The 14,010-nt window shown below is 40.3% G+C and overlaps 1 protein-coding gene across 2 annotated transcripts in view; it reads right to left on the bottom strand.

The window, feature by feature from the left end:
- The window catches only part of th.S (tyrosine hydroxylase S homeolog), a 31,941-nt gene extending 19,381 nt beyond the window's left edge, over window positions 1–12,560 (bottom strand). The window contains 2 exon segments of one of the 2 annotated variants that reach the window (NM_001097923.1): window positions 4,426–4,623; window positions 12,171–12,265. In NM_001097923.1, the coding sequence (NP_001091392.1) occupies window positions 4,426–4,623; window positions 12,171–12,260 (288 nt within the window). In that variant the 5' untranslated portion in view covers window positions 12,261–12,265. 2 annotated transcript variants of the gene reach the window in all.
- Window positions 12,561–14,010: the final 1,450 nt, after the last annotated feature.

Raw genomic sequence — 14,010 nt, 5'->3', positions numbered from 1 at the left:
TTTCATAGAGTTTTTATTAACCCCTTAAGCTTCTTTTATCAACCGAAACTGCTGATATTAATATCAATTATGAATAAATGGTATTATGAATTATTTCCAATGTATCCGTCTATCATCAATTGAATTATTGCCCCTAATATCAGTTATCAATTTATTTTATATTATCAATGAATGTGCCAATAATGAATTTATTGGTATCGTTGTTGCCCAGTTACAGTTACTAAAATCGGTGGTTCCCCCAAAAGTTAACTTTGAGTATGTTACAGAATGGCCAATTCTAAGCGACTTTTCAATTGGTCTTCATTTTTTTCTTTTTTATGGTTTTTGAATTATTTGCCTTCTTCTTTTGTCACTTTCCAGCTTTGAAATGGGGGTCACTGACCCCATCTAAAAAAAACAAATCTTCTGTAAGGCTACAAATGTGTTGTGATTCCTACTTTTTATTCCTCCTCTTTCTATTCAGGCCTCTCCCATTCATATTTCAGTCTCTTGTTCAAACTGAGGCATGGTTGCTAGGGGAATTTGGACCTTAGCAACCAGATTGCCCCTAAACCCCTAAAGGGGTTGTTCACCTTTAAATTAACAGTTAGTATGATGGAGAGAGTGATATTCTGAGACAATTTGCAATTGGGTTTTAATTTTTTATGATTTGTGTTTTTTGAGTTATTTAGCTTTTAATTCTGCTGCTCTATGGTTTGCAATTTCAGCAGTCTGGTTGCTAGTGTCCAAATTCCCCTAGCAACCATGCCTTGATTAGAATAAGAGACTGGAATATGAATAGGAGAGGGTCTCAATAGAAAGACCAGTATTAAAAAGTACCAATAAAAATAAATGTTTAGCCTTACAGAGCATTTGTTTTCATATGGGGTCAGTGACCCCATTTGAAAGCTGGAAAGAGTCGGAAGAATTCTGTAATTCTGTGTAATTCATTACACTTTTTATTCAGCAGCTCTCCACTTTGCAATTTCAGCAATCTGGTTGCTAGGGTCCAAATTACCCTAGCAACCATGCATTTATTTGAATAAGAGACTGGAATATGGAGAGGCCTGAATAGAAAGATGAGTAATAAAAAGTAGCAATAACAATAGGGGGCAGATTTATGAAGGGTCGAAGTGAATTCGAGGGAATTTTCTAAGTAAAAAAATTCGAAATTCAAAGTAATTTTTTGGATACTTCGACCATCGAATAGGATACTACGACTTTGAATTCGTTTAGAAGTAAAATAGTTTGAATATTCGACCATTCGATAATCGAAGTACTGTCTCTTTAAAAAAACTTTGAATTCAATACTTTGCCAAATTAAACCTGCCGAAGTGCTATGTTAGCGTATGCGGACCTTTTAGAGCAGTTTTCTACATTTTTTTAAGTTGATCGCTGAAATCCTTCGAATCATTCAATTTTACTTCGACCGCAGGTTACCCAAATTCACTGAAAAAACTTTGAATTCGATATTCAAAGTATTTTAATTCGATGGTCGAATTTTGAACTATTTTTATCTTCGAAATTCGACCCTTGATAAATCTGCCTCTAAATGTGTAGCCTTACAGAGGATTTGTTTTGGGTTTTTTTAGAAGGGGCAGCAGCTAGTGATGGGTGAATTTGGGGCATTTCGCTTTGCCGTACAATTCACAAATTTTTCATGAAATTCGCGAAACAGCGAAAAATTCAAGAAATGAGGCCGGCGTCCCCTTTTCTGACGCTGGCTTCCATTTTTTTTGACGCAGGGGAATTTTCACAGCGGTTTTTGCAAACCGTGGGAATTTGCAGCGAATTCACTCCTGGCGAATAAATTCGCCCATCACTAGCAGCGACCCTATGTCATTGTCATTGCCCCCCTCTTGTCTGACTGCAGCCATTTAACTGAAAATAAATAATGACCGGGGGCCACAAGGAATTCTCCAAATAAATATCAGGTCTTGAACCCTCTGTCTTATGGCGGCAGCGTCGAAATCTTGGCTTTAATGAAAAGCAACATGACATTCTGTAACGTTATATGACCCCTGACAATGTCCCTTCTAATGACTCCCTGGGGGGCTTCTAGTTAGGGATGCACTGAATCCAGGATTCGGTTTGGGATTGGGCCAGGATTCGCCCATTTTCAGCTGGATTCTTATTCGGCCGAATCCTTCTGCCCGGCTGAACCGAATCTGAACCCTAATTTGCATATGCAAATTACGGCTGGGGAAGGAGATCGCGTGACTTTTCGTCACAAGACGAAGTAAAAAATGTTTCCCCTTCCCACCCCTAATTTGCATATGGTTCGGATTTTGTTCGGGATTTGGCCAAATCTTTCACAAAGGATTCGGTGGTTTGGCCGAATCCAAAATAGTGGATTCAGTGCATCCCTACTTCTAGCTAATCCTTTCCCTATGTCTGTCCTCCTTAGGGCTCTTACACACGGGCGGTTTTTCCTGCGCTCCCCTGCGTTGCGATTTCTTCCGTTCAGCCGCAGGGGAGCGCAGGAGTAGACGCACTCAATTATTGTGAAAGGGGCTGTACTCACACAGACGCATGTATGCAATGAACGCAGATGAAATGCAACAAGCTGTGTCCCACCTGCGTTCCACGCTTACATGCGTCTGTGTGAGTACAGCCCCTTTCACAATAATTGAGTGCGTCTACTCCTGCGCTCCCCTGCGGCTGAACGGAAGAAATCGCAACGCAGGGGAGCGCAGGAAAAACCGCCCGTGTGTAAGAGCCCTTAAAATTCTAGAGGTAAGTGAATGCTCAGATAACCACCCATCATCTGTTTGAGCTTTAGATCTGAAATGCATTCAAAGGCGGCGTTCATTAACCCTTTACATGCTGCAGAATGTTTAATCAACGAGGAAGCACGAGAAACAGACTGGCACACACAGGGTTAAAGGGAAAAGAATCACCAAAAGGGCTTTTTTTAAAAAAAATAGCTCAAAGTTGGAATGCGAAAATACCCACAATGCAGTGCTCTTTGTCTTTCCTAGAATTCCGGCGTAATGGAGGGCATCTGCAAAAAACACCGCAACTTGCCCCCGATTTACAAATGCGAGATGCAACTTGTCACCGGTAATTCCAACGAGTCTTTTATATCGATGATTGTCGGACTTGGATGCCAGGGGCTCACCAGAAAACCTTAGAACGAAGGTTCTTTATTCTCCCAATCTCTTTACATATTTCAGGTATGGGAACTAGTGATGGGTGAATTTGGGGTATTTCCCTTCACCGAAAAATTTACAAATTTCCCGTGAAATTTGCGAAACAGCGAAAAATTGGCAAAACAGCGCCGGTGTCCGTTTTTGACACTGGCGTCCGTTTTTGACTCCGGTGACCGTTTTTTTTGATGCCGGGAATTTTCACAGCCGGTTTCGCAAATTTATCACCGGAATTCGCATTGAATTCCCGTGAAATCCTTCGTTCGATTCGAAGGATTTAATCGTTCGATCGATGGATTATTCCTTCGACCGTTCGATCAAACTTTTTGCGCAAAATCCTTTTCATTCCCCAGTCGAATATCGAGGGTTAATTAACCCTCGATATTTGACCCTTGATGCATCGGCCCCTTAGTATAATGCAGAGAGTGAGATTCTGAGACAATTTGGGGCAGATTTACTAAGCTCGAGTGAATAGTTCAAATCAAAAAACATATTCGAATTTCGAGGTAATTATTTGAGTACTTCGACCATCGAATTGGTCAAATTCGATCGAATCGAATTATTTGAACGGTTCGAAGTAAAAATCATTCGACCATTTGATAATCAAAGTACTGTCTCTTTAAAAAAATCACCAAATTAAAGCTACCTAAGTCCAATGTTAGCCTATGGGGACCTTCCCCAGCACTTTTCTACGTTTTTTTTGGTAGAATAAAAATCCTTCGATCAATCGCTTAAAATCGATCAAAGCTTTTGCGTTAAAATCTTCGAGGGTCGAATTTCGAGGGCTTTTTAACCCTCGAAATTCGACCCTTGATAAATCTGCCCCATAGGTTTTCATTTTTTATTATGTGGGGTTTTTGAGTTATTTTGGCTTTTTATTCAGCAGCTCTCCAGTTCGTAATTTCAGCCGTCTGGTTGCTAGGGTCCAAATTCCCCTAGCAACCATGCATTGATTTGAATGAGAGACTGGAATATGAATAGGAGAGGCCTGAATAGAAAGATGAGTAAATAAAAGTATCAATAACAATAAATGTGTAGCCTTACAGAGCATTTGTTTTTAGATGGGGTCAGTGACCCCCATTTGAAAGCTGGAAAGAGTCAGAAGAAGAAGGCAAATGTTTAAAAAACTGTAAAAAATAAATAATGAAGACCAATTGAATAGTCGCTTAGAACTGGCTATTCTATAACATACTAACAGTTAATTTAAAGGTGACCCAGCCTTTAATATTATATCTAGGTAAAATAATATCGGCACCATTTTTCATCCCCGTCTTTTATGGAAATCAAAAACCTGTACCTCAAACACTTTAAGTGTGCGGGATAAAGAGGAAGGTTTGCTGCCCTTGAGGGAGAAGAGGAGACTGACGATGGCTTTGCCGTCCTTCTCCTCGAAAACCAGCGAATCGGCGCACTCAGCAGCCCCTGCAGCTGCCACTTCCCTGTCCTTGCGAGCGTCTTCTATCAGACTTTGCCTCCGGCCCAGGAACCGAGGCGACTACGGAAAGGGAAAAATGCAGCAGGTGAAGACGCAGGAAAGGAATCGCTAATAATGCAATTAGCGTTTGTCATTCACGTGTAATTAAAGGGGATGTAAACCCCAAACAGTATGAAAAGAAAAGCAACTTTCCAATATACATTAAAAAAATTTTTTTATTTGTTTGTAGATGCAATCATAATTAAAAGTAGTAAACGCATGGGACCTATTCTCCAGAATGCTCGGGACCTGGAGTTTTCCGTAATTTGGATCTTCATACCTTAAGGGTCTAGCCACACGAGCAGATTCAGGGAGATTAGTCGCCCCAGAGAAAAAACTCCTCTTCTTCGGCCGACTAATCTCCCCCGAACTGGGCAACAGCTAGAATGTAAATCGCCGGCGTGATGGCACTCGGAGCGTTTTGTTTTCCGAAGTTGCTTTGCGAGGAAACTTCGGGCGACTTCGGAAAAAGAAGCGACCCGAGTGCCATCCCACCGGGGATTTACATTTTAGCTGCTGGGAAGGCAGTTCGGGGAGATTAGTCGCCCCCCGAAGAAGAGGAGATTTGACGCTGGGTGACTAATCTCCTCGAATCTGTCGGCTAGAAAGTCATTTAAACATGAAATAAACCCAATAGGCTGGTTTTGCCTCCAATAAGGATTAATTATATCTTAGTTGGGATCAAGTATAAAGATACTGTTTTATTACAGGTATGGGACCTGTTATCCAGAAAGCTCTGGACCTGGGGTTTTCCAGATAACGTATCTTTCTGTAATTTGGATCTTCATACCTTAGACCTTAGAGGGATACTGTCATGGGAAAAACTTTTTTTTCCAAAATGAATCAGTTAATAATGCTGCTCCATCAGAATTCTGCACTGAAATCCATTTCTCAAAAGAGCAAACAGATTTTTTTATATTCAATTTTGAAATCTGACATGGGGCTAGACATATTGTCAATTTCCCAGCTGCCCCAAGTCATGTGACTTGTGCTCTGATAAACTTCAATCACTCTTTACTACTGTACTGCAAGTTGGAGTGATATCACCCCCTCCCTTTCCCCCCCCAGCAGCCAAACAAAAGAACAATGGGAAGGTAACCAGATAGCAGCTCCCTAACACAAGATAACAGCTGCCTGGTAGATCTAAGAACAACACTCAATAGTAAAAACCCATGTCCCACTGAGACACATTCAGTTACATTGAGAAGGAAAAACAGCAGCCTGCCAGAAAGCATTTCTCTCCTAAAGTGCAGGCACAAGTCACATGACTTGGGGCAGCTGGGAAATTGACAAAATGTCTAGCCCCATGTCAGATTTCAAAATTGAATATAAAAAAAATCTGATTCATTTTGAAAAAAATTTTTTTCGCCATGACAGTATCCCTTTAAGGCTACTAGAAAATCATATAAACATTAAACAAACCCAATAGGCTGGTTTTGCCTCCAATAAGGATTAATTATATTTTAGTTTGGATCAAGTACAAGCGACTGTTTTATTATTACAGAGAAAAGGGAAAATCATTTGGTTTAGTTGGATAAAAAGGAGTCTATGGGAGACGGCATTCTGAATAACGGGTTTCCGGATAACGGATCCCAAACCTGTAGAAATTCATTGCCTCTACACTCTGGCTGATCAGGCTTGAACATTATTGCGGCAGCTAAACTGGATTCATTATTGCAACTGAGATTTAATTGTATTATTATAAAAAAAGAGCTTAACCCTTTCTATCTTCCTTCTTTATAACAATGGGTTTTGTCTCTCATTTATCAGACCAAATCAGACTTATCCAGTTCCCATCAATGAATCTTCACAGCATTCTAAATCCCCTGATCACATAAAGTGGGTAGTGATGGGCGAATTTGTTCCATTCCGCTTTCGCCGGAGAATTTTCTGCAAAATTGGCCAAACGGCAAAAAATTCACGAGATGCAAATTTTGATGCTGGCGACTATTTTGACGCAAGCCTATTTTGTTTGATTGCATTGAAGTCAATGGGTGCGAAATTAAATTGTCGCCGGCGGCAAATTTGCGGCGGACTAAATTCACTAAAAGTGGGGTTTTAAAATACAAAAGTTGATTTTTATTTAGCTCTGTGCTCACAAAGAGCTGCACAATCATCCATATATAGTGCTATGGAGTAGCTAAAACCTAGGGGAGCAGAGTGCTTTTACTGCTAAAACTATGGGGCAGATGTATCAAGGGTCGAATTTCGAGAGGTTAAATCCCTCGAAATTCAACTGGGGAATAGAATCGAATAGGCAATTCCGGTGAATTTATGCGCTGGCGAATAGTCGAATGGGCGAATATTCGCCCGGCAAATAGTCGCACGATCGAATATTCGATCGAAGGATTTTCATTCGATCGAATGCCTTTTTATTCGATCAAAAACGTAGAAAACAAGCCTATGGGACTTTAAAGCAATTCGGTAGGTTTTACTGTAGGTGATGAAGTAGGCAGTCAAAGTATTTTTAAAAGAGACAGTACTTCGACTATCGAATGGGCGAATAGTCGCAGCGTTTTTGCGCTCGATCTATTCTAATCATTCTACTCAGGTGAATTTACGCCAATTCGATAGTCGAGGAGCACAAAAAACTACTCGAAATTCGAGTTTTTTTCCCTCTATTCATTCACCCGAGCTTGGTGAATGTGCCCCTTAAAATTATATAACATATAGGGGCACATTCACCAAGCTCGGGTGAATGAATAGAGGGAAAAAAACTTGAATTTCGAGTAGTTTTTTGTGCTCCTTGACTATCGAATTGGCGTAAATTCGCCTGAGGCGAATATTCGCCCATTTGACTATTCGCCAGCGAGTAAATTCCCCGAATTGCCTATTCGATTCTATTTCCCAGTCGAATTTCGAGCGATTTAACCCCTCAAAATTCGACCCTTGATACATCTGCCCCTTAATGTACCTCCTGTTGACATATACAGGTTTGGGATCTGTTATCTGGAAACCCGTTATCCAGAAAGCCCGTTATCCAAATAATCCAAATTAAAATTATATAACATATAGGGGCACATTCACCAAGCTTGGGTGAATGAATAGAGGGAAAAAAACTTGAATTTCGAGTAGTTTTTTGTGCTCCTCGACTATCGAATTGGCGTAAATTCGCCTGAGGCGAATATTCGCCCATTAGACTATATGCCAGCACGTAAATTCGCCCAAATTGCCTATTCGATTCTATTTCCCAGTCGAATTTCGAGCGATTTAACCCCTCGAAATTCGACCCTTGATACATCTGCCCCTTAATGTACCTCCTGTTGACATATACAGGTATGGGATCTGTTATCTGGAAACCCGTTATCCAGAAAGCCCGTTATCCAAATAATCCAAATTTTTAAAGATTATTTCCTTTTTCACTGTAATAATTAAACAGTAAATTGTACTTGATCCCAACCAAGATATAATTAATCCTTATTGGAAGCAAAACCAGCCTATTGAGTTTATTTAATGTTTAAATGATTTTCTAGTAGATTTAAGGTATGAAGATCCAAATTACAGATTGATCTGTTATCCGGAAAGCCCCATTTAAAGAGTTTATTTAATATTTACATGATTTTCTAGTAGACGTAAGGTATGAAGATCGAAATTACAGATTGATCCGTTACCCGGAAAGCCCCATCCAAAGAGTTTATTTAATATTTACATGATTTTCTAGTAGACTTAAGGTATGAAGATCCAAATAACGGAAAGATCCATTATCCGGAAAGCCTCAGGTCCCAAGCATTCTGGATAAAAGGTCCCAGACCTGTACCAAGTGGGACAAGAAAATAGCAGCCAGCCACTTTATTATCTCAGTCTATCCTGACTCCTTTTTATTTCTAACCATTGAATTCAAATGTATTGGTTTATTTAACGACAAATATTCTTTTCCCCCCTGGGAATTATTTGCATGGAGAGAAACTGCCGTCATTCAACACTTGGAATTGTAACTGATAGTTTCATACTCTTGTTAGTGACAATTACAGGTGGACAGTCTATTAAAAAGAAAATCGTTTTTTATAATAATTTTTTATTTGCTTAAATGGACCCTATGGGAGATTGCCTTCCCATCATTTGGAGCTTTCTGGATAACAGGTTTGCAGGAGATGCAAATGAAAATGTGGCCACAGAAATACAGGCGTGGAATTCCTTTTCCGCCAACCCAATATTCCTAATTAAACTAAGCTCCATTGTAAGCAAATTATTCTAATAAATGTATTTAAATGATTTTTTTTCTGTATAATAATAATAATAATAATAATAATAATATTAAAACAGAACAAAACTACATGAATCCATATTGGTGGCAAAAACAATCCTATCGAGTTTATTGTTATTATTTAAATTCTTTTAGGAATCTAAATTATGGAAAGATCCATTATTCAGAACCCCAAGCATTTGGCATAATAGTTCCCACACCTGTCATTGTCCCGACAGATGTTAAATTCTATATTTACACAATGCATTATAGTTCAACCATGCAACACCACTGGGGTAACTCATTTCTTTGTGCCCTGTGAGTCAGTACCCAAGGGATTAATATTATTCCCTTCTTCCTTATATAAGTCTGAAGGTGATATACCGTATATACTCGAGTATAAGCCGTCCCGAGTATAAGCCGAGGTACCTAATTTTACCTCCAAAAACTGGGAAAGCTTATTGACTCGAGTATAAGCCGAGGGTGAGAAATACAGCAGCTCCTGGTAAGTTTCAATCAAAAAATTGAGGGTTTCTGTTCCCATTGGAGGTGCCGGCATCTCATTTTTGGATGCCGTGACCATTCTTGGACGCCGGCGAATATTCTTGGAGACTATTCTTGGACGCCGGCGACTATTCTTAGGCTCCGGCGACCGTTTTTACGCTTGACCCGAGTATAAGCTGAGGTAGAGTTTTTCAGCATATTTTGGGGGCTGAAAAACTCAGCTTATACTCGAGTATATACGGTAGTCAGGAAATCTATTACAGGTATGGGATCTGTTATCCAGAAAGCTCAGAATTGCGGGAAGGCTGTCTTCCGTAGATTCAATTTACAAACTAATTTTAAAAATGATTTAATGATGGCATGGGGTACATGGGGTCTGGGCATGAAAAGCACAACCCAGTTTAGTTTAGCCATTCAGGGGGGAATTAAAGGCTGCCAGAAGGTTTAATGTTTCCTATTTGTGCTGCATATTTATTACCATTCATTTTTACGATCATGTAAATATTTGTTATATTTTTTAATACAGTTTGACCTCTCCATCACAAGCAAAAACGGCTTATAAAAAGGGGTGTTGGGAAGGGATTACATGATTAAAACGGGTCATTTGGGTACTGCCTCGCTTCTGGACGCAGAAGAAAAGTAATTCACCGGCACAACTTGGTTAATGCTGGCAGGGAAAACCCTCGCTAGTTTATTGCGGGATACAACGTTTGCGCTTGAGAAAGTGGTTACTAGGGATGGCGAAATGGCGCCGACGCCCATTAAAATTAAAGAAATTCTTTTGATGCTCGTCTTTTTATTGTGACGCACGACACCATACAAGTCTATGGCCGTCATTTTTTCGGCGAAACAAGACGAAAAAATTCGCCCGGAAACGTTGCAACCCGCAATAAACTAGCAAGGCAAGTTGTGCCGGTGAATTACTTTTCTTAGACATTGACTATGAGGCCGCCGATTCCTCTTTCACCGGGCACCGGGGATTCGCATTCCTTAGTCTTAATTAATAAACTTGTAATCTTCTATTTTCTAATTATACACTGGCTTAAACAGGTATTAGATCCGTTATCCAGAAGGCTCCAAATTACGGAAAGACCATCTCCCATAGGCTCCATTATAATCAAATAATCCAAATTTTTTAAAAAATTTTCTCTGTAATAATAAAACAGTCGCTTGTACTTGATCCCAACTAAGATATAATTAATCCTTATTGGAAGCAAAACCAGCCTATTGGGTTTATTTAATGTTTATATGATTTTCTAGTAGACTTAGGGGCAGAGACACACAGGCAGATTCGGGGAGATTAGTCGCACAGTGACAAATCTCCTCTTCTTTGGGGGCAACTAATCTCCCCAAACTGCCTCCCGGCAGCTAGAATGTAAATTGATGGTGGGATGGCATACGGTGCGATTCGTTTTCCAAAGTCGCCCGAAGTTGCCTCACTAGGAAATTTCGGGCAACTTCGGAAAACAAAGTGCTCCGAGTTCCATAGTGCCACCGATTTTCATTCTAGCCGGCTTGAAGGCAGGGGGAGATTAGACGCCGGGCGACTAATCTCCCCGAATCTGCCCATGTGTCTCTGCCCTTATGAAGATGCAAATTATGGAAAGATCTGTTATCCGGAAACACCCAGGTCACAAGCTTTCTGGGTAACAGTTTCCGTAATTGTATTATTATACTGTAGTGACTGACCCAAGTGCTTAAACTTCAGTTTTTTTAAAAAAAAACTCCTTTTTCTGTGTAATAATAAAACAGTAGATTGTACTTGATCCCAACTAAGATATAATTAATCCCTATTGGAAGACGAACATTTATTTATTTTTAGTAGACTTAGGGGCACATTTACTTAGGGTCGAATATCGAGGGTTAATTAACCCTCGATATTCGACTGTCGAGGTTAAATCCTTCAACTTCGAACATCGAAGTCGAAGGATTTACCGCTATTCGCTCGATCATTATATATATAATCGTTCGGTCGAACGATTAAATCCTTCGAACCGAACGATTCGAAGGATTTTAATCCATCGATCGAACGAAATTCCTTCGATGAAAAAAAGCTTAGAAAGCCTATGGGGACCTTCCCCGTAGGCTAACATTGAGGTTCGGTAGGTTTTACTTGGCGAAGTAGGGGGGTCGAAGTTTTTTTTAAAGAGACAGTACTTCGAATAGTCGAACGATTTTTAGTTCAAATCGTTCGATTCGAAGTAGCCCAAAAAAACCGTTCAAAATTCGAAGTACTTTTTTCTTCTATTCCTTCACTCGAGCTAAGTAAATGTGCCCCTTACGGTATGAAGATCTAAATTATGCAGAGAACTTTTATCCAGAAAACCCCACATCCGGAGCATTCTGGATAACAGGTCCCATACCTGTATTAATAGTTTGTAACAACACACCCACTACCTTTCCAGCCTATTACTAACCTGTACAGAGCACATTCAGCCAATCACTGTATAAAGCCCCAATGACACTTTAGGATAATTAGACTCATTAGGGATCTACTCATTACATTTGGCTTTTGTGTGACTTATTGCTCTGTAATTGACACACACACAAGTCTTTGTCTATTTAACTACAACTCGTAATTCCCTCCGTGCCATTTTGTTCACTAATAAAACATGTTTTTTACTGTATAGCCTTATCCGGTGTTCCCATAAAGTGCAAATAATCAGCTTGTTGTTAATTGCAATAACCCAGCAGCCAAGTGTCTCGATGCATTAGCAACAACACCGTAAGTCTCTGACGACGTTCTTAGTGTGTATCCCCGGGGGCTGCGCAATACAGTTTGATTTCTACATCTGGTTAAATGTAACCCTATGTGCCCAGGCGAATGAATGGAAATAACTAATGAATGAAAAAGTCAGAAGTGGATTCACTTTGGACTCACCAGAATGGCTTCAGCTTGTTTAGGGTCCAGTTCAGACACAGCCCTCCTGAAGCTCTTCCCTGCAGATCCAGAGATGTTTGGGGTCGGCATGACTTCTCTTTAGTCTTCTATGTACCTGCTCCCGTCTCAGGGCTTTTATAAGGCAGGTCCCACGTCACAACTCCCACCCACCCTACGCACTGAGCCTGAGGGAGGGGGTTGGACACTGGTAACACATCTCACAGTTTCACCCTCGGACCCCGAGTAGTTGTCTGAGCATCTCATCCTTGTTCTCTCGTCCTCACTGTTCAACCACATCTCCTCGACATATCTGTAACCTAGAACCAACCTGCAGAGCAACCCAGAACTTCTCCTGCGCAGAACTGCAGAGCATTTCTTCTTGCTTGGTTTTATTAATACAAGTATGGGATCCGTTATCCGGAAACCCATTATCCAGACAGCTCCGAATTTACCGAAAGGCTCCATTTTATCCAAATAATCCCCATTTTAAAAAATTATAATAGATGGAACGGACAATACAGGTATGGGATCTGTTATACGGAAACCCATTATCCAGAAAGCTTAGAATTTACCGAAAGGCTCCATTTTATCCAAATAATCCTAAATTAAAAAAATGATAATAGATGGAACGGACTATACAGGTATGGGATCTGTTATCCGAAAACCGTTTATCCAGAAAGCTCAGAATTTACAGAAAGGCTCCATTTTATCCAAATAATCCGAATTTTAATACATTCTAATAGATGGAACAGACAATACAGGTATGGGATCCGTTATCCCGAAACCCATTATCCTGAAAGCTCCGAATTTGCCGAAAGGCTCCATTTTATCCAAATAATCCGAATTTTAAAAAATTATAATAGATGGAACGGACTATACAGGTATGGGATCTGTTATACGGAAACCCATTATCCCGAAAGCTCCGAATTTACCGAAAGGCTCCATTTTATCCAAATAATCCCCATTTTAAAAAATTATAATAGATGGAACAGACAATACAGGTATGGGATCTGTTATACGGAAACCCATTATCCTGAAAGCTCCGAATTTACCGAAAGACTCAATTTTATCCAAATAATCAGCATTTTTAAAAATTATAGTGGATGGATGAAACCGACTATATAGGCATGGGATCCGTTATCCGGAAACCCATTATCCAGACAGCTCCGAATTAACCAAAAGGCTCCATTTTTAGGGATGTAGCGAACCGCCAATAATGTGTTTGCGAACGCCGTTCGCGAACACCGGCAAAAAATGCGAACAGTTCGCGAACAGTTTGCGAACTTCGAACATCCGAAAATCGTTCGATTCGAACGATCGAAGGATTTTAATCGTTCGATCGAACGATTTTCGTTCGAATCGAACGATCGAAGCCATTCGACCGAATGATTTCATTCAATCCAATGGCTTCGATCGTTCGATTCGAACGAAAATCCTTCGATTTTAGCGATCGAATGGTCGAATGGTCGAACGATTTTGACGCGAACGCCTATTGGCGAACGTCGCGCGACGTTCGCGAACTTGCGGCGGACGCGAACAGCCGATGTTCGCGCGAACAAGTTCGCCGGCGAACAGTCCGCGACATCCCTATCCATTTTATCCTAAATAATCCGAATTTTAATACATTCTAATAGGTGGAACAGACTTTACAGGTATGGGATCCGTTATCCGGAAACCCATTATCCTGAAAGCTCAGAATTTACCGAAAGGCTCCATTTTATCCAAATAATCAGAGTTTTAAAAAATTATAATAGATGGAACGGACTATACAGGTATGGGATCCGTTATCCGGAAACCCATTATCCAGACAGCTCCAAATTTACCGAAAGGCTCCATTTTA

This window comes from Xenopus laevis, chromosome 4S (assembly GCF_017654675.1).
Source record: "Xenopus laevis strain J_2021 chromosome 4S, Xenopus_laevis_v10.1, whole genome shotgun sequence".
Classification (NCBI taxonomy): domain Eukaryota; kingdom Metazoa; phylum Chordata; class Amphibia; order Anura; family Pipidae; genus Xenopus; species Xenopus laevis.
The sequence above is the reverse complement of the archived record's forward strand: the minus strand, read 5'-3'. Positions and strand labels throughout refer to the sequence as shown.